At 41.7% G+C, this 20,973-nt stretch overlaps 1 protein-coding gene across 2 annotated transcripts in view; it reads left to right on the top strand.

Annotated features, from left to right (window-relative positions):
* The window catches only part of ARHGAP24 (Rho GTPase activating protein 24), a 244,367-nt gene that overhangs the window by 71,468 nt on the left and 151,926 nt on the right, over positions 1-20,973 (top strand). For both annotated transcript variants that reach the window (XM_026068474.1, XM_026068473.1), the window contains exon 3: positions 14,536-14,623. In XM_026068474.1, coding sequence (XP_025924259.1) covers positions 14,536-14,623 — 88 coding nt within the window. The remainder of the gene's footprint in view (positions 1-14,535; positions 14,624-20,973) is intronic.

The following is a 20,973-nucleotide window of genomic DNA, read 5'->3' as shown; positions in this document are numbered from 1 at the left end:
TATTCCATGTTTTGGAGTGTGTCTTAAAACGAAATCAGATAGGGTAAAACGCACTCATTTTTCTTAAATGGAGTGTGTGTGGTTGTCAGCATTGTACGTACTGAAAGCCATGTACTGTTCTGTTATTTGGCGTATAACCTGCATACATGTTGACATCTTCTTTTGAAGAGCGATCTTGACAGTTTTATGACTTCAGCCAGATAATGAATCCTTCCTCTCTTCTCACATGACTGATCTGCACCAGCCTTGCTGTGACTGCGTAGTTGTCAGATTTTCCATGTTACTCTTTCACGTTGTTGACTTTTGTGAAACTTGGCTCTTTTGGGAACTACACGCATGTCTTGGGCAAACTTATTTCAGCGTGGATTTTACGATTTCAACAGGGAGGACAGCCAAGCGCTGGAGAGAGCTTGTTACCAGTTTCCTTCTGTGCGAGGGGAATGGAGGGAACACGTGGCCTCTGAGAGCTGGGGAGTAATTGCAGATCTCGAGTCGATTAGCTGGAGGACTAAAACTTCCTCTCTGGTCTTTTTGGCGAATGAAGAGGGGGGTGGATCCACCCCACAGAGTTTGCACAGTCAGCTGTGGGGAGCCAGTGACTATATACGTATTTAACTGTTCTTAAGGTTGTTCTCTGCTCAGATCAGTGGTAATACCCATATAATCATATTTCTCTGTTTATTTGGTGGAATCAGGTCGGTCTTGTGTTAATCTCTGAGGACCCATTTGCTCAATGCATGACAATCGGAAGCAGGCAGAGCTAATGTTGTTAACTTGCTGTTTCTTTGTGTGTGCTGCCAAAAGTGTGTGACTGCAGGCAATAGGCCTGATCAATAATAGCCGTTGGTAGTAGAACAGGAGATATAAAATCTTAAAATATCAAATACCTTGATTGTCTATTCTGCCTTAAGTTTTTGAAGCTTTTTTTCCCAGTGGCCCAACTGTGAGATTGGAATTCAGGAGCTTTTCTGTTTTTCTGCTGGCCAAACTACTGAGTGCTGCTAGACAAAGTCATCTGACAGAATTTTCCTAAGCAACTTCTATGTTTGAGAGATGCTCCCTCCTTTTTTTTTTTCTTTTTTCTTTTTTCGCCCTATCTCAGTCTATATCTAAGTTTCTCCTGATGACCCCAGTATGCTCAGTAGCTATGAGGGTGCCAGGAAACTGGGCCGCTTCTGTTTAGGTTCCAAATGGAACATTTCTACATCCTTGTGGTGGCCATACAGATTTGTCAGCTTTGGCCTGTGTTTTCACTTTGAAGAAAATATATGTGCAACAGAAATAAATGTGCATTTTACAAATGCTTAAAACTTCAGGAGCTGTCTCCCTTTAAAAAAGCATCTTCCAGAGTGTTGCCACCAGCTAATTCCAACAGACAGAAACTATTTTTCTTGCTAGTAGGAAGGGCCTCTTTTCACAATGAGCCCAAGCAGGGAATGGTCCGGTGGCCAGAAGGATTAGTAGGTTTGCCGGAAAATGGGGAGCTTGGTTTCTGCTCGCCTGCTCTGCGAACTTTGTCAAATGGTTTCTCATCTTACATAAATTGCAGGTCATTCTCTGCTTTTGTGAGGGATGCTGCAGCCTCTCCTGCAGACTATAAAAACCTTCATGGTAATTTATATTTTGGTAATTTATTAAAATAGCAACAGGGAATCTAAAGTATTTATGTTAACACTTCACACTGTGGAACAGAGCAGCTGCCACAGTGCAGTTCACGATGTTGGCCTCTGATCCCCCTGAATCCATATTTACCCTAGACTACGTGGCACTCTGAAAATACCCCTGGGAGGTCTGAAGAAACTGTGTCACACTGTCTTATAGAAAAATATAAAAATGATGATTCAGCACTTAAATATGAAAAACCATAAAATGCCTTAATAARGTACAATCACTTATTCTTACTGTACATTACAGAAGTTGTAAAATAATTTCATTCTTATTGGGAAAAATTAGTGAAAATCCAAGTTCCTAAAATCTTATTTACTCTCACTGACATAAGTGCTATAATGAGAGAGAGCATAATCTTGAAAAATATTGGTTATTTTAAAAAGACATCTTTAATTCAAAAGGCCAATTCTTTCACTTTTTTCTGGTGTTCTCGAGCAAGGAAAAACACATGGGGATGCAGAGGTGAGGGTGGCCTTGGCTGCTGTGGCCAGGAGCTGATGGAGTCTAAAACCCTGTGGGAGGGACGCGAGGGGAACAGGTGGCTGGATCACAGCCCCAGGCTTGGGCGCACGGGCTGCGGTTTGTCAGGGCCCCGTGTGGCAGGATCCCACGGGTGGGCTCAGGGGCCAGGGAGGGCTGTGGCCAGTGCTGGAGACTGAGCAGTGTGGTGGAAGGCCGGCGTCCCAGCTGGAGAGGGTGCGAGTAGGGGAGGCTCCTGGTAGCTGGGAAAAGGCAAAAGTCACAGCCCTTTGGAGAAAGGTGAGGAGGAGACCCGTGAGCTGGTCGGCCTCCCCACAGCCCTTGGGAAGGTGCTGGAGCGAGTCTTCCCGGGGCTGTTCCCAGCCACGCTGGGACCTGGGAATAGCCATGTGGGTTTACCAAGGACAAAGCTGTCTGAGCAGCCTGATGGCCCTTGGTGGTGTGAGGAGTGGCTTTGGATATGGGGAAAGCAGTTGTGTAGTTTGGCTTTCTCAAGGCCTCGGCTATGGCCTCCCCCGGCGTCCTTATAGCCAAACTTTTGAAATAAAGACTAGGGACATGAGGGCTTTTTTCCTGTGGCTGTCTTTTGAGTGCAGCACCTTCCAGCCTGTGTTACCCCATGACTGTATGATTTTCATAATGCAGCTTGTGAATTCTTACGGCAATAGCAAACTGGCCTTCTGCTGTGAATATGAAAAGCAGGAAAGGGGCATCTAAGGGGAAACGTTGTCAATTAAGAAGTAGCACTCAGAGGTTTTGTTCGTATGTGCCAGTCCTTGAGTGGTTTTTGCATTATTCTAGGTTTACTTTGTGACCCAGATGAATTCGTAGAACTGCCTCAGCTGTTGAGAGCCCTGAACACAGGGGTGTAAGTTGGAGCGTGAAGAAAACACGTGCATGCAAAAATGCTCAGGCAAACGTGTGCAGGCAAAATTGCAGAATTAGGTGTGTGTTCTGCCAAACTGGACAGGAAGTTTAGGGCTGTTGTGTTCTGTTGGTGCTTTGCTTGGCTGAAACCTGCTCCCATTTTACCCAGCCCTGATTTTGTAATTACTTAAATTAGGGCAAATCTGCCTCTTTTTTACTCTCTGCATAGCTAATAATTTAAGCATTGTCCTCAAATATATGAAGTGGTTATATTCTGAGCAGACTAACATAAATATCATGACAATTTTTTTTGTTACAGTGAAACCCCCAAGACCTTGCTTATATTTTATAAAGCTCTTTCTTCTTTTCCTCCCCACAAATAGGAGAGCATTAAGATACTCAGCTACAGCACCGTATGATCAGGTCCTGATGAAAATCACAACAGGTGTTTGATATGTATAAAATTCCACCAGATGTTTTAAAGATATGTTCTCATTCACATATATGCTTATTAAGGTACCTATTTTTGCCAAAGAGCCTAGGTCTTTAGAACACCTTCTTATGTCTTACCAAAAGTGCCTGCTTTCCATGGCAAAATCAGTATGTTTAGATATCATGTCAGTGTTTTGTGTATGTTTACATTCATCAAGTATCAAACATGTTCATTCTAGTTTGCAAATATAGTCAGCCAAAATACTCTGCTCAGTATTTAAAGCTATGCTTTAAAAATGTTTAAGGATTTTTTTCAACATGTTACTAAAATACTTCATGAATAAGAAACAATTAAAATATCACAGAAAAACTCTAGAAACATGTTATTCAGCTCAGTTATAAAGATGAGAAACTATCTCTGTTAAGTCCAGTTTTAAACTGGAAATAGTATCATAGAATGGAAGAAACAGGCTAATATTCTGAACTGAAAGTAAAAGCGGGAAGGAACACACATTGTATACAAACTGTACTAATGGAGAAGTAATTTGTTATCAGTGAATCAAGGTTTTTCAGTCATGTTAACTGTTCAGACAGCACAGAAGACATGGCCCCCAACATCGCTGAGATAAGATCACTGCTAATTGGTGTCATCCCTTAGATGAGGGCCAACAGTGTGCCTTATGCTGGATGCCAGAAAGAGCCGAATGAGATGTTCAGTTTGGGACAATGTGGTATTTGTAGTGCAGTAGTATTTATAAGCTTTGCATAGATGAAATATAAACAACTATGGGCCAACAAACAACAAGTAATATAGACATTAAAAACCTTGCAACAGAAAGATAACCCTTGCCATAAAGCCCTAATATTCTACTACGTGAAACTATAATTCATCTGTGAATAAAAAACTGTACAATAACTTACAGGACTGATGAACTCCACTGGAATGTTCTTGCTAGTGAGAAGCAAACAAGGTAATATTTACACATCCACAAGGAAAAGGAAAATACAAAAGGTTGGTGGAATCATATTCCTGTGTTCAAGTCCCCATTTGCTGCCTTTCTTCACCTTTGTCATACAGTTTCTAGGAAGGTGTTAGCGGTGTCAACCTTGCCTGCATGTTGTTTTTGAAATGCTTTGTCCTCAGGCGAAATGCTTGGCCATATGCAGCTTTCTTGGAAAAAAGCTGTGTAGGTTAGAACTGTAAATAATTTCATTATTTATCGAATTCGACATGGAAATCACAAAAACCCTGATTTGACTCATCCCCTTTCTCAGGGCAAGAACAGTTATGTTGATCATTCCTGATAAATACTTGTCTTAATCTACTTTTCAAATCATTCAGTGATGAAGACCTCACGGTCTCTCAAGGCAGTGTGTTCCAGTTGATTGCTACTTGTCCTGTTCACAGTGGACCTGGAGATTTTTTATATATTAGAAAACTATTTCTCTTCATTTTTAGATTAAAAAAATTTCTTCTTTTCAGTAGGCTTTATAAGAATACGGTAATACAAGTCCTCATAAATGAGGCCGTTAGCATACGGTAAGTCAAAAAGAAATGCTGAAGAGCAAAAAAGGATATGATCCCAGGGGAGAAAGCTTTGAAAGCGGTAAGTGTGTTATTTCTGGTGATTGGAATCAGTTTGACCTCCACTTGGGATTCATCTGACCATATTTTTAGTCATTAGTGCTTCTCTGACCATGTTTATACCACTGTAACTGTATTTAAGTGATAGCAAAAGGAGTTGTCGTTTGAACTTCAGCGAGTGCTCTGTCCCCAGCAAAGGGAGGCCACTGGCAATGTTCCCTAGAACTGTTCGAGGGTGACATTTGCCCCTTTCAGTGTCATGATATTGTTAGCTTATATTCAGCTGTTGCCTATTATGATGGATCATGTCTTGACAATCTGCTATGGAAGCCGTCTGTATCTGTCCGGGTCTTTTTTTCTACGGGTGTACAGGACCTAGTACTTAGCCTATTTTCACTGGGTTGTAGGTCTTTTTCTCCATAAGTAAATCCTCCCCCAGTGTGAAAGTGTAATTCAGAAACAGTCCCAGAAGAGCACCTTGATTATCATTAGCAGTTCTGGTAACTCCAAACGCTTTTCTTTTTATCATGGGCTAGATCCTGATGCTTTCAATCAGCTGTGGGAAGTCAGTCAATAAGAGAGCAAAAAATATATCCACTTGACCTTTGGAGGTAAGGTGACAGTGTGCAATGACTACTGGTTCTCCACCTCCTCAGAAAAAAGAAGAGAAGCCAAGACGGAATAGACAGTTCAGTTTTAGGGCTAGAAAATCTTTTTTTTTCTCCCTCTGAATCTTAGCTTGAAAAATGTTCAGTTCAGTATTTAATGACTGGCTTTATTTCGCCTGCTCTGTCATAAATGCTGCATTATCTCATAGTGCTGCTGTTTCTGTCAAGACTGTCACCGGAGAGCTCCTTATAGAAACGTGAGGCCATACTTGAAATTTCCTCCTGCCAATCATCACCTTTTTAGGGAATAACTTCATTGTTTTGGCCTAGATAGTCTCAGAACCAGAAGTCTGCAGATTTTCTTTGTGAGAGGTCTATAATGCTGCTTAAGCAAGGCTTGCTCCTCTGATGTGTTCTGATAAAATAAAAAGCATTGTGCTTTATTGGCTTTTTTCTATGGTAGTACAAAAAAAGAGGAAAAATAGCTCTAATAATAAGCTAATACCTTATTGACCAGACCTACTGGATGTAATATTTTTCATAATTGCCTCTGACTTCTAAAGTAATTCAGTAATACTCTAGTCCGTTGTCCGTTGATCAAAATGTAATGAACTTCATGAAGTCTAATTTTATCAAAACTTCAGTGCATGCATCTAATTATGAGCTGGGGAATGAGCTTTGCTTGAATTCATTAGTCCTTAATGCAATATCCGTATTTATTTATAGGTCTTTTCCTTTTCTTTGCATTCAGAAAATACTTGGGGATCCTTGTCGTAAGCAACGCAGCAGCTGCAGCGTGTTCCCCTGGAAGGCACCTTTTATCCTAGAGCTCCCCAAGCGTCCCCTGAAGAACAGCCCCAGACCTATGGCCTGCCCTGTGTTTTTGCCCGAGCTCGCTCGCTCCCTCTCTCATCTCTCCCAAACCACAGTTCTAATTCCTCCTTCCAAAACTGTAGCTGTGGGAGCAGAGGTGTACAATGTCCTCATGCCTGAGGTAACCATCATGAGTGTTAACTTGTGAATTTGCTCACCTCCTAAATATCTCCCCAGTACCATATACCCTCCCCCCATGACAAACGGGGAAGAAAAGCAAAAACGCTGTGGGAACGACAGTGTTTCTCTCAGAAGCTGTCTATATATAAATGAATAAGCTCGTTTATTAGAGAAGCTAAGAGAGGATGGGTAAAACAAGGTGTTAAGCTTCTCTAGATACCACAGCAAGTCTACTTTAGGAAGCAGAGCTGCTTCATTTTAATCCAAGATCTGTCTGAAACCCTTTAACGTATCTAGTAGAACCTAGAGATGGGAAAACAGCATTTCAAGTTTTATTTTCAGCAGTAAGGTAGCAATTAATGTTGAGGGGTAGATGTAGAGATGTAGAAAGCTTTGAATAATTTCAGATGTTGTTTCAAGCGTGGTCAGAAGATGGTCTTTCTTCTCTCTTGCCCTCGTAATAGAAACAAAATCTATAGGCATGCAACATGCCTGTATCTAGCCTCTGGTTTTAGGCAAGCTTAGTTTTCTGTGGCTTTATAACTTAATTTGGTACAGTCTTTTGGCGGGGCAGGGGGAATGGAGAAGAGTTTCTAGTGACTGTTCAAGCCAAGAATTCTTCATTCACCGAGGAAAGAAATTTTCCTCAAGCAGAGAGAGGCCCTGAACCATTAAGTGAAATGTGTGGCAAGAGAAGATAGAAAAATCTTTAAAGATACCATAATTACACCCTAGTAAAGTTGGCAGGTCTAACCCTGTTATGTCAGAATAAATATTTTGGTGCTGGTTCCCAAACATAGCACGGCAGTACTGACCACTGCAGAAGTGAAATTGCTTTTTGTTTAAAAAGTTGAGCAATGAGCTAAGTGTTGAGCTTTTCTTTTTCTTAGGTAAAGGGCAAGTCTCTTTATACTGTTGTTTGCAGAATTTCTGCAACTGAAATACCAATTCTGTGTTTTTAACAGAAACAAACCCAAGTAATGTATTAACATAGTGGGAGGAGAAAATGTCAAATGCAATGGAATTTTTGCCAATAAAATGTCTGCTGTGTATTGACTGAATTTTATCCAGATAGTCCTATTTCTTTTGTGATTTCTCTGTCCTCCTCTCTGTCTTCATTCTTGGCACATTATATATTCCCTAAAATCTAAATAGCTCCCCCGCATGCCTCTGATATGATAGCATTTATTGTTCTCTCGCTATGCATTCGGCAAAATTGTAAATGGCTGTGATAACTTCAGGGCAATGACTACATAAGCAACCAAAGGTATGGAAGTAGCACAATTACTGAAGGAGGTTAAGTGATATAAAAATCCACCATGCTGAGGTATAGACCATCTGGTTCTTTCATTCTCTTGTAACTATAACTTTTGTTGCCTAAATTTTTTTTATTGTCGTGTAACTCTTATTGTGTGTGCTAGATAACCTGATATTGCATATATTTCACAGTGGCAATTCTGTAAAATTTATATTTAGTAAAACTTGGTTTTATTACGTAATATTTACCAATGAGATTGAAAAAACCTAATGTACGTAAGGGCTAAAAGATCTCTGTAAGAAGCTATTTACTGTTTTAATTGAAGAATAGCAATTACGTAGCTTCAAAATCTGATCGGAGATTAGCAGTCAGTGCACTTACTCTGCTTGATTCACGGTTGGAACCTTTTAAACTTGCTCATGGAAACTCTCAGGCTCTAGATTTGTGGCGAAGCAGTCGCACCAAATTACTTGATAGATTATAACTGCAGGACAGCAAAATAAACGCCTGAAATGTTTTGAAGTCAATCATTTTTATTTAATGTTGCTTAGTCAGATGCTGTGTAATGTGGTGATGATGACCAGCGCTAACAGTCAGCCGAGAGAGTAGCATAGTGGTTTATCAGGCTTGGCCATCTAATCCCATGCAAGTGCCTCAGGCTCACACCGCTCTCGCTAGGGAGGCCAGGGGATTTGGAGTGAGGAGCTGCTCTCTGGCAGAGGATGCTTTTTTGCAGACCAAGGCTTGAAGAGAAACCGTTTGCTTTCACGATGGGCAGTAAGAGTAAACACCAGAGCTGCACGAGGAGAAAAACAAACCAAAGGCTGTGTCGACAAGGCAGAAGTCGTCACGATGGTCGGCTTTTGGTGAACACCTGCTGCGTAGTGCCATGCTCCAGAGGGAAGCATGCCCTGGGTCCCCGGGGTTTCGCAGAGCGAGCGGCAGCCGAGGCCGCACTCTGCATCTGCAGCGTCTCTGCTCTGGGTTTGGGGCCAGCTGGTTAACTCTCAGGTCCCAGTTCATTCAGGGAAGTTGCAAAGTTGTACCACCGTCCCTGTATCAAGCCGATACGATCAAGACCATGTTTATGAAATACAGGTAGCTGCATGTAGGCAAGTAAGCTACAGGCCTGATTTTCAGAGTTGCTGGACTCTTTTGCAGGCTGGTGGTTCTACAGGGATCTTGAAAATACATTGTGACTTTGAAAATCCAGTTGGATTTTCAAGAATTGTCCCCTCAGTCCAACAGTGCTTTTTCTGAACTCAGTGCAGGTTTTATTATTGATCTTAGTATAAGTGGAGTTTTGCCTGTGAAATAAATGTTCCCCCCTCACCTCACGTCTGTAGATTCCTGGCAGCACAAGGCGTTCTCTTGGACTTTAGATATTCCATTTCCGTGATAGTTTAAAAGCAAAAATAGCAGTTACGTGAGGAAAAAGAATGTACAGTAAACTCATATCGGCCTTCTGCATGTTTCCTCCTTTGCTATGGATTATCTCTTCATGAATTTACAGTACCTTTATGTGGGTATAGACATGTATATGTGTATATGCTTGTGCATGTGTATCTATGTTTTTTAATCTGCATTGATTAATAGGCTTTCCTATGGAATACAGTTGATGCCTTTAAGGCCGCCTCATAAATATTAGTGAGATTGAGAACACTGACTGTCAAAAGCATCTCTTTTTTTTTTCCAGTGGAAGATGCCATCCAAGTAGAAATGCACACTGTATGTTCATGTATGACTTGCAGGATTTTCTAGAAACAGCAGCAGTGACAAAAGAAACCGCACAGCAGCGCTGCATGTTACACGTGGGTGTGGGGCATACAACAGAGATGTGTACCCCAAAATCCTTTCTGCCTCTGATCCCTCCCAGGTGCCTCCTTCCTAGCTGATGACCTTCCTGCCTCCCTGCCTAACCTTTCCTAAGAACTGCAGAGGCGTTTAGTCTGCAGCACCTCCAGAGGGAGAGAGCTTGGCAAGGAGAAGACAGGCATGAATAGCTGGGCTCAGTTGGTTTTGGTGCTGCCCTTTGGCAGGCATGAGATAGCAGAAACCTTTGCTGCCTACCCAAAGCGGGGAGTTTGGTGGTGATGTGCTTACCCAGCTTCTAGCAACAGACAAAGAAGCAGCAGCTCCGTGAAGATCCTGAAAGTTAACTGAAACTACATAAAGGTACAAGAAAACTTCTGGGAAGAGTTTCTCATCAAACAAGAAAAATGCATGTAAAAGCAGCACTTATCTTTAAAGTGAGAAATATAATTTAATAATATTTTATCAACAGTGTAATTGGAGGGGCAAGGAGGATACCAGGTATGACTGCAGATACTGTGGACTTCTCAAATAGCTTTTTGTAAGGAGCGACAGGACAAACTTTAAGCAAGCAAATAGACCACTCAAGCCTTCGGGACACTACTAGAATAAATGCTGAAGACAGGACTTTTTGGCAGTAAGGCAGTTCATTCCCTCATGTGTCTACATGCTTTTTGGGTAGAATCCATGAAGCTGTATTGAAAATCAGGTATTTGTCTCTGTAGTTGCCAGTCAACATCTGAAAACAAAGTCATGGGAACTCCTTGTCCCATAAGCTTCCTTAGGAAGAATCCGGTATCTCTTGAACACTGGTGATGAGTAGGTCTGCTTCAAAAAATGAAACTCAAACAGGGCAAGGCCAATTTTACGTGGGGAACAGTCATGGAAAAGAACTAGCGGACAAAGCACGGGGTTGCTTTGCTAGTCTGTTGTGCTGAGTGTGCAAGGCAAAAATGTAATCTGCCAGCTGGCTGTCATGAGGCACTTCTGTGGTGGCTGCTTGGTCTCTTCTGTGTTTTGCATGGTGTTCATCTGCAGAACGGTGCTCCAAACGTTGCAGGGGATTAGAGGGGGGGTAAAATACCTCTTGGAGAGCGAAACTGTAGTACTGTGATTGTAATCCGAAATAGATTTATGGCATCCTCGCTGAACTGCAGTATTTTGTCATGCACTGCATTAACTGAGAAGTACTTTTCCCGTTAGAGGCTTCATCTATGCAAATCTTCAGCGAAAATGTTATAGTGGTATTTGGGTGTTCCTTGGTTTGAAGCAACAGTGTGCTGTTGAAATGTGCTGTTTGTGAGAGAAGCTCCTCTGAAATGGGCTTGAGGTTTGGTTAGGAAAAAGGCCAATGGTTCTTGAGCAACCCAAATGTCTCATGCATCCAGTGAGTCACCCGAAGCGTTCCATTTGAGAAGCAGAAGCGCTGTGGTTGGGACAGAAGCAGTGGGAATGGAAAAGCGACCCAAGCTCGCAGGGGTAGGAGCTCTTCAAAACGCTCCTGATGCCGTGCGGGCGTGCCCCAGCAAATGGAATGGCACAGGGACCAGCAGGCGCCAGTCACGACCACCTTCTTCTCCCGCTTCCCTTGCTTGTACGTTTACTGTAAATTGTATGTCTTGTTCCCTGCTGCCACCTTGTTTTTCTTTCTTTTTTTTAAAATAGAATATTATTCTGATCCAATCTGTAATCTTGGAATGAGATTTTTTCTAACAGTTTTGAATGATTTGGAAAGTTCGATATGGAACAATGTGAAGTTTTCTAATTTTAGAACATTTATATGGACTAATACTCAAGTTGAAACACTACTTTTCTTTGGAAATCGCCTTCATCTCTTATGTGCAAATGACTATCATATAAGGTGCCCAAGGCTATATACTTGCTTTTCTCTTATTTCCCCTCTGGCCTTAAAGACTTGAAGGGGAAAAATAGAGGTTTAACTTTTTGAACCTTCCAAACTCCCTTTGATAGTGCATACTTTGGATTATCCAGGCTGTAAAGATGGGTCAGATGTTAGACATATGGGCATGCAAAGGCAACTGAGCGAGGGGACTGAGAGTGGCATGCCGACCGGGGTCTGGCTGTTGGTATCAAACACCCAGTGTGGAGGCGTGTGACATGAGGGCGTTTCGTTGCCCTGCAGATGTGCGCTCTGGGTGCCGGCGTACTCATGTGAGACACGCTGCCAGCTGGTGAGAAGCAAAGCAGAGGGGCGCTCCGGAGAGTCTTGGTGTGTTACACAGTTAGTCACAGAGCTTACTGAAGGGGAAGCGTTACCCCGTGGTGAAGACAGACAGCTGGGTGCGAAAGCAGACAGAATGGGAAGCGAAAGAGCTGCAACTGTTTTCTTAAGCTTTCCTCGCTAGTCTGAGGCATCCAGGTGCAGGTTGCATGAACAAAGCTATATTTATTTAAAAAAAAAAAAAAAATTAACTATTTCATGTGCACTTGTGTTTCCAATAATAGTTCTGAAAACAGACAGTAAAATAAACCAAATGACCATCTGAGTAGATGTTCTCTTTTTAAACCACATCAGTGTTGTGTATGGTATTGCTGTCTGGCATCCTTTAATATTACCTTAGTTATCATGCATGGATTTAGGCTTCTAATTGCAGTGGATTAAATATAGTTCACCTGTGAAATGAAGTAGCCAAGGTGACAAATATTATGACTGTTCTTATTTTCTGAAAAAAATTGTTACTGAGACGGCTCACTAAAATGAGTATTAAAAGAGGTTTTTATATCAAAGAATCAGAAGGCATCACATTGTAATCAGACTCTTTACAGCATGTGTATAGCTAATGAGTTGACGGTGAAGTTGAATGTGTTTTTCATTTACTGTCTCAGAAATTGAGTTTAGTTTACAGAGCTATGGGCTAGGTCTCCTTAATTTTGCATGTTTTCTTTATTAAATAGCATAATGTATAATTATCTCTAGTATGTTATGCATTCGCTCACACACTCTCCTGAGCCAATGAAACGTACTCCAGAATGAAGACTGGATTCTGCCCATCCTGTGTGCTGTGTGGAGCTTTTTTAGTTAGGAACAGCTCAAGTTGGCAATTACAATGGTCAAGATACTTGCACCAGTCTTAACGTTTTATTACACGTGACAAAATACATGTGGCTCAGTTTACAGAATGTTTTGTGTAGATTGCTATTCCTGCCCTCCTATAGCTTTCAGAAAAGTTTCTATCTTGGTTTTGCAGTATTTTGTGAATGGTCTGTTCTCCAGCTGTTACATGAAACCTGAGCTGTTTTGTGACTCGTATCTTTTCACTCTCCATGTTCATGATGCAATTCCTGCCTCAGAAGGTATTTCACAGAAAGCTTTGGAGGGTTAGGACTATCAAAAGATGCTGTTAGGTAGCAGGAGCAAAGGAAGATAACTTCTAGAATAGCATCAATTTCCACCCCAGCTGTTCTAAATACTGATTTTTGTGATTTTTCTTTAACTTATTTCTTCAGATTACTTTTTCCTAAGAGGTTTATGTTGGTTTGTAATGTCTCCTTTGTGAGAAATGCTGGGTATTTTTTACTGCTGTTTAGATGCAGGGTTTGGTAGATGTTTAGAAGCAGAGTTTGGTTAAAAACTACTACAGCAAATGGTACTCGATGTTTAAGCTGTGAGAATTACCTGAGTTGTTTACTTTGGAGATGGGGCCCTACTCTGCAGTAATTGCAGAATATTGGTAACTAGGCCTTATCTCACCTTAACAGTGATGGAGAGCATGTACGTAGTACAATTCCTAGCATACTGCTCTGAAAATTTACCCCTGGACAGCTGTCCCAGCATAATTTCATTAAGGATGTCCTGCCAGCTGAGGAAGAAATAGTACTAGGAGGAGTTGTAACATCTGAAAATCAGAAAGAGCTCTTGGAGAAAAGGGTGGTGTCTCTGTCAGGTCTGACAGCGAGGCAAAGAGGGAAAAAAGTTGCAGTGAGGTGTTAACTCCAGTGCAGCTCCGAAAGTGCCCTGAATGTTGCAGTGTAAAGAGAAGGAAGGTGCTGGCTTTGGTAACTAGTGTTGAATATGGACGGTTAAAATTCCCTGTCTGCCTCCTCAAGGTAATAAAGGTGCTGTAAAGGCGTTCAGTGCCCATGACAGAGGTTGTCTGCCGTCTATCTGGCTCTGTGAGGCTGTGAAGGAGTGAAGAGAAAAAGGAGGAATTAAATCATGAAGTTTAGCCGTTGTTAAGACAACAGAGGGAGCGGAGAAGCTGTGAGAGAGGAGGTGCCATTATCAAATACTGTCTTTAAACACAGCTCTTGTTGCCTGACGTGCCTTTGTCGTGGTGCTGCTAGTGGCTGCAGGCGGGAGGTTTTCTCTATACTGCTTGCCCTGGGCTGGTAAGGAAAGGGCACAGAGAGTAGGAAGTGGGGGATGCGCCCCGCACATAGACATGTTACTCTTTTTGTCCCCATAACTTCTGGTTTTGCAAAGGAGTCTAGCTGGTAAGCTGATCCCGTCCTGTACTTGTGGCTTTTCAGCATTTCACAGGCACCGCTGTCTGACTGACCCTTTCGTTTTATCCCAAATAAATTTCCCCCGCAGCACAGTTAGCTATGGTTAGCACAAAAATCTGTGTGGTATCGCAAAGCCAAGGACATGGGAAAGATTTAAAACCATTATTGAACACCTCAGTTCATTAAGGCAATATATGATCGTGGCTTTTTGGATAATCCCCCTTCAGTCTCCTTTTGGAAGTCAGCTGCCCAGCAGCAGCAACACAAATTCAGGTATGCTCGGTCCGAAAAGAGGAAGCAGTAGTCTATCAAAAGCAAGGTAGCAGTTTTGATCCCATCTGTTTGTTTTTCTTTTTTTTCTTTAGGGTACCATCTTCCTGCCTGGCAACAGAGTAATTGAGCATCCATGCAGTGAAGAAAGTCCAGGAAAGTTCCTTTTTGAAGTTGTTCCAGGTAGGATATTCTACTTCTCCTAAAAAGTCTTTGCAGTTTTGTTCTCAGTGACAAATGGCCACTTCTGTTCAGCCAGAACAGAACCTGAAGGTGACTAATGATTCAATTTAAGAGGGAAAAAAAATGTTTAATTTTGTTATATTTTATGTCAAAATATTTTCATATTTTTTCATTCAGCTCTGGGCAGTGTAGGAAAATTATTATTTTTTTGTCAACAGAAAATACAATTGTTCTGCAGCCAGGGATTGCGGCACTCAGTAGTACTGACAGTACAAATGTATTTGGCAAATTTAAAAAAAGATATTAGACATTATGAAGTAGTGTCCTGTGGTAAAAGAAGTGATCCATAATTTAGCATCAATGGCTTATCAGTATGGCACACTGGCTGATGGGACAGGTACCTTCATTTAAGCATTCTTCCTCATCGCTGTGGATGGATAAACTGATCATAACAACACCAAGCATCGCTGTATTGGAACCCTACGTTTTCTTTTAGTGTTTTTTATTTTTTTCCCCTGTGGGTGGATTTGCCTGAAGAACACGACCCTGACAACTGTGTGGTACTCTTGACTGCATTCATTGCCTCAGTGATTTACTGACCTTCTCAACACCTGATTAGTCCACTAGGTTTGCTCAATATTTTCTGTTAATCCCCTTGTGGCTTTCCAACTTACTTTCCCCATCACAGCTATTAAAAAGGATAAATTGAGGAAAATGCATCTTGGAACTAACCTCCATGTTCTTGCTCTTAAACTGGCTGGGTGTCAAATCCACAACTTAGTTGTCTTGACAGATACAGGGAGATTTAGATAAAATGTAGAAGTGTAAGAAAAATGCAGTCAGCTTGGGAGTTAAGGAGGCTAGTCGCTCAGCAGGCAGGGCCTGTGGTCTGTGTAAATGTGGCATCAAGACCGAGTGGGTTTTTTTTCTTTGTAGGCTTGAAATGTGTGTGGAATGCAGGCCTGAAACCCTTTCTGTAAAACAATACAGGCAGCTGTACTGCGCCCTTCAGCCAAGGGATCCCTGACCACGTGGGGCCTGGTGCAGCTGAGCTGCAGGAAGGTCCCTCAGATGCACCTCTGAAGTTTCTCTAATGGGAATAAATCAGGCCGGTAACAGGGTGCTAGGAAATGTTAATCAGTTAAGGCTAGAACAGGCAAATATTCTCTATCGTGCGGGCAGGCCCCTGAGTCCGTGCTCAAGCACCTTGCAAAGAGGTGGCTCGTTTTCGGTGTGCGAAGATGCCGCAGACTCTGTCTGTGCAATGTGCGCAGCATGGATGAAGATCAGGCTGATTTTGGTGGTGGCTGAGTTTGAATGCTTTTTCCTCAGTACCTGGCTGTGGTCTACGTTGTAGAGAGCCTACAGAAAATGCTGCGTTTCACCCTGTTTTTGAGTTACCAGGACACTGTTACGTCTCAGCCAGCCTGTCTTGTTTCTGCTCCCATAGTTTGGCTGTTGCTCGCTGTTTTGCGAAGTGTCGGCAGCTCTCAGTGTGTTTCCTTCCAGCCGAAGCTGATGCGTGCCAAGCCTCAGCCTCAGGTGATCTTTCAAGCCTGAGCTAGAAAGCCTGCAGCAGTGGAGCTGCTAATGGGAACGCTGGCTGCTGCCTAACTGGTGGCAGTGCTGATGGAGAACCCAGCCCCTCTCGTGATTCCCCAAAACACTGGTCATAGTGTCTTTCTCTGCAGCCAAGCTAACAGCAAATAGTTTCCTAACTGGGCTGCCTTCAAAATTTGTCTGGAGTCTCCCTGAAAATCAGGTAGTGTGAGGGTTTTTTTGGATTTGGGGTTTTTGTTTGTTTGGTTTTGATTTTAAGTATCAAGTTTTGATTGTGTTTCAGTAGCACCAGCATATTTGTTTTCCCCTCACTAATAGGTATGGGATTATAGTGACTTCATACCGGAGCAATTTTCCTGATGGGATACTGTGCCAAGGATTCATGAGAAAAAATGTTTTGGGGAGATCGGATTGGACATTTCACGTCATGGCACTAATCTTTTGGAGATCAAATTAAAATCAAGTTGAGACTCAAAATGAAGATTGACTGGGAAGCAATTACAGTGCCTTTAGAAGTGGTGTTAGCTGCATGTAAAGCAAAGATGAAGTGATCTTTGCTGGCCTTGTTGTGTCACTATTGCTGCTTAAGGCAGTCTTGTCAGCATTTGGTAATAGAGCTGTTTGTCATCTGCGTCCTCTTAGTGACTTATTATGAAAGTTGGCTTTCTAGTGGGGCAGCTCCAAAATCGAGCTCATAGGGTGTGATAGAGAAAAACACCCTGTAGCCAGGGTGCTGTTCAGCCCTTGTTGACTTTGATACCTGAACATAGCTACATAGCAACAAGAGCTACTTGCAGGGGTATTTTTTCTTTGCCTAGGTGAATATTGTGTTAAATGGGATAGTGCTGAGGCTCACTCTTATAATTTTGCTTTCTCTATATTAAAAGTTGAATTAATTTTATTTATAATCCCAAAGGCAACAGTGACAAATCCTCTTTTTGTCTATAATGTCTGTGGGTGGCCCAAAAACTTGTATGTGTGTGTGTTTATTGGTAATACATGCAAATTATTTTGGGAATGTACGTGGGAGTTGCTTTATAGTATGAAACTAATCCTCTATATGTGGCAGTCTCCAAAGATGAATGAAAGAAATGTATTTGCAGAGACAAGTGTCTTGCAGTTTTGTTGATGCTGTAATTAAAATATAAATGCATTTAATTTGCATCAAAACATTCTGTTCATTCCTTAAGTCATGACATAGTTTCGTGTTAAAATTGTTCCTTCCTTGCTTTTTTGCTGTACTAACGAAGCTGCTTCATGAGAGCGCAGCTGTGCCTGTACAGCCTGAGGCCCAGGCTCCAGTTCTGTGTGGACACCTTCTGTACCAGAGTCGGTATGACCACGAGGTGATGAGCGACTCCGCAGATTTGTTTGGTTAATGGCCTCTCTTGCGCTCTGAAGAATGTTTCATATGACTTTCAGTGACGATTTCAGAGTAGCAATTACGTAGTGAATGACTGGATGGACCCGAAATGAGAGGTACTTTGTAAAGCCTGAGTCCACCCTTATTCAACAGAAAAGCCTTATGAGATAAGACTTTAAATTAGATGTCTTCCTGAGGAGAAATGGGCAGATGGCTAAACCGTGCAATTAGGTTTGTTCAAATCACTCTGTTTTATTAGATGTATGAGTTAAAAAAAAATTGTAAAGCCAGCAAAGTTAGAGGAAGAGAACAAGTTGAATTGCACACTGTATGCAAACAGAACAATTTCTTTAGTTGCTTTTTCTCTTTGTAAATTACAGACCAAGTTGTGATTTTTGGTTTTCTGGGTTTTAGTACTTGCTTAATAGTGCACGGGAACAAATTTCAGCCCATGCCTGTGCTTATCGGTGAGATAGTTGCTCTCGGTGTGTTGATCAAGTGCTGTTGGTGTCTTCGCTTCATCTGTGCTCTTATTTTTGTTGTTAGCAGCAGGAGGTTTGGTCTGTTGGTCCTGGTTGACTGATGGTGATGATGTTTCTATTAACACATGACACAAAATCCATGACACTCAAGACTTGCAAATTTCTTCTAAATAAGATAGTAGTTACCCAAATCTTAAACTCTGTTCTCCAGTCATAAACCTACACAAAATTTGGAACACGTTCACCTTGCTAATTCACAGGCGTTTGAATTAATGCACGCTAGTGTCTGAGAGTGGAAGTGAGTTGAGAGGAAGGAAGCTATGAGCAGCTGCCATCGGAAAGCTACCTGGGAAGCATATAGATCTAGGAAAGCCTTAAAGATGACCTGAGTTTCTAACGCACTGAGAGGGGGTGTAGGAGGTGAAGACGGGGTGGGGCAGGAGGTGTCCCTGTCGAAATGGTTATGTTTTGAGCAAAGGGAATAGAGCGCTAAGGCAGGGAACTTCTGCTCTCCTTAAAGTCGTCTTTGTGGTCAGTTAGTGTTCCGTAATGCGTGAAAGAATAAAATCAAACCTTGCAAGACAGCTAGAGATTTTAGCTCCTGGGAAAAAGACATCCAAAAAGAGGTTAAAATAAAACCTCATTGTGTGTATGTGAAAGGCATGCGAGGCTTTTGTTACCTGAGAACTTGACTGTGTTGTTAATCTGCCTAAAGTGGTTCTCGGAGTTAGGTTTCTCCTTCCATTTCTTTTTTAGCCAGTTGTTTGTAATGGTCTTGATGGGATGGTTGAGGCCTTGAGCTTGAATAGTCATTAGTGGATGTTCTTGGGAGAAATGCTGGTTTAAAGCTGATGCAGAGTTCATTTTACCGTGCTTGGAGGTTAGTTCCCTTAGAGCCGTGCTGCTCTGCTGCTGTTTTTTGTGCACCTGTGTTTCTGCTGATTTTGCATTTGTACGGCTCCTGGGCTACCTTACTGTTCATCCGGGAGCGCAGGGCCTTTCTCACGTAACGGATGATGGGGGCCACAGAAAGCAAGGTTTACCTTCAGCACTATATGCTTTTGTTTAAGAACGGTTTGTCAGGCTTGAGAGCTGTAGTTGAAAAAACAAGCCCAAACACATGGCTGAAGAAAATCACACCGTTTCTGTCCTTGCCTGGATTAGATCTGTGCATAGTTTCTGTTATATGTCTATTCAGAATGCAGTTTGCTCTGTGATCAAGTTAGGCAACGTGAGTGTTGGTTCCCTTTGTGGTACTAATTGAAAACCAGCCAAACTGATAACTGCAATGAGCCACTTCTGCTTCTTCAAGTAAAAAGAAATACTGGATATAAATCAAAATATGACATGTACTTGTACCTCCCCGAATGCTTCAGCTGGAAAGCATGTTAAGTAAAACCAGTTTCAATAGATGCCATGTGCAAACCGGTCTCAGGCCTTAGTTTTGACTCTCCAGAAATCTTTTTCTCTGTGATATTGTTCAAACATTTGGCTGCTTTTGTGTCTTGGCTTCTCTCTTAAGAATTATTTTCGGGTAATTTAGGAGTCTGTAGTAGGTATTTTATCAACTGATCTTTGGAAAGTGCTCTCAATTGTGGAGAATACCCTACTAAGTGTTTTTATATTATTTTGGGGGACTTGAGTTGCTGCTGCTCACAGCACGTTTGAATCACATTTTTCTGCCATAAAATTCTTATGCTGTGTTTTCTCAGAACAGTGTGCAGTACTTCATCAGATTTCTAGGCTGACTTTGTGGACTTGTGAAGTCTTTGAATGCAGAGCATTTCCCAAAAGCCTACGGCTTTATTAGAGAATCTCGGCAAAGGAGTGCAATACTAATTCCCAGAACTTTGAAATCAGCAGAATGTGGGTATTTTGTTTTTCCTATTAGTCAGGAGAGGGAGAGAGAGATGTCCACAAACCTTTTTCTTTTTCTTTCCTCTTGTTTATTTTTTATTGCATGCAAAAAACTTCAGCTGGCAGATGAAACTTTTTGCAGACTAACTGTTCCATTAGGGAGCATGAGGTGGGTTTGAGGGTTTTTCTGGTTTTGTTTTTTATTTGGGGGGCTTCTGGGGGTTTGCTTTCTTTACATAAAAAGTTAGATGGTAAGCTATTTTGCTTCTAGTGCTGCAATAGGCTTTTAGTCAGGGCAAGATAAATTTTTTGGTTCCAAGTGACAGTGCTGTATCATTTTCTTAAGGCTAACTTGTATTTAAGTCAGCTTAGATTGCTTGGGTCTACACACTCATGACTGAGTCAAGAGCAACTGCTTTGCATCTGTATGTTGTACTCTTTCACTCTCTGTAAACAGTCCCTTCAGCAACCAAGATAAATGATTGCCAATGTGTTGTGAAGCTCTTAACTCTCCAGTTCCGTATTGATTCACAGTGTTTAGCAGATGAAGCTGTCTGAAAATTTTGCCATGAATTCTCAAACATCTCAAATGGCAAGACTGTACTAAGTGATAATTCTTGTCACCTACTGATTTGAAGCATTTTTAATCCAGGGTCCATCAGGTCTTGGAAAATATGGGTTTATAAATTCACTTAATTTCTCCCCCTCCCCCCCCTCCCCGAATGAACACAAGCAAGACACAACAGGGATTATAGGTAAGCAATTTTTTTGCCAAACAAGCAATTTTTTTTGCAGTGCTCGCATGTTCCTTAACAGATTGGATACCCGTCTTTAACTGGATTGTCTCTATGTGTTGGGGTGCAATTTACACTGTTTAAATGTTTAAGGGGCAGCACAGAGTTTCCTTCTTTAAAATACACAAAACAGTGCAGTTCCGTGGATGCTAAATGACACCCACCAGACTTAATGCTGCTGTTTTTAAGACACTTAAAAATTGCATTTGTTTTAACTTGCAGGGTTCCATAAACACTTTCTGTAGCCTCTCTTTCGTTATTTTTTTTCTCTTCTGATATCAATATTACAATCCT

This window comes from Apteryx rowi, unplaced genomic scaffold (assembly GCF_003343035.1).
Source record: "Apteryx rowi isolate R43461 unplaced genomic scaffold, aptRow1 scaffold_270, whole genome shotgun sequence".
Classification (NCBI taxonomy): Eukaryota; Metazoa; Chordata; class Aves; order Apterygiformes; family Apterygidae; genus Apteryx; species Apteryx rowi.
The sequence above is the reverse complement of the archived record's forward strand: the minus strand, read 5'-3'. Positions and strand labels throughout refer to the sequence as shown.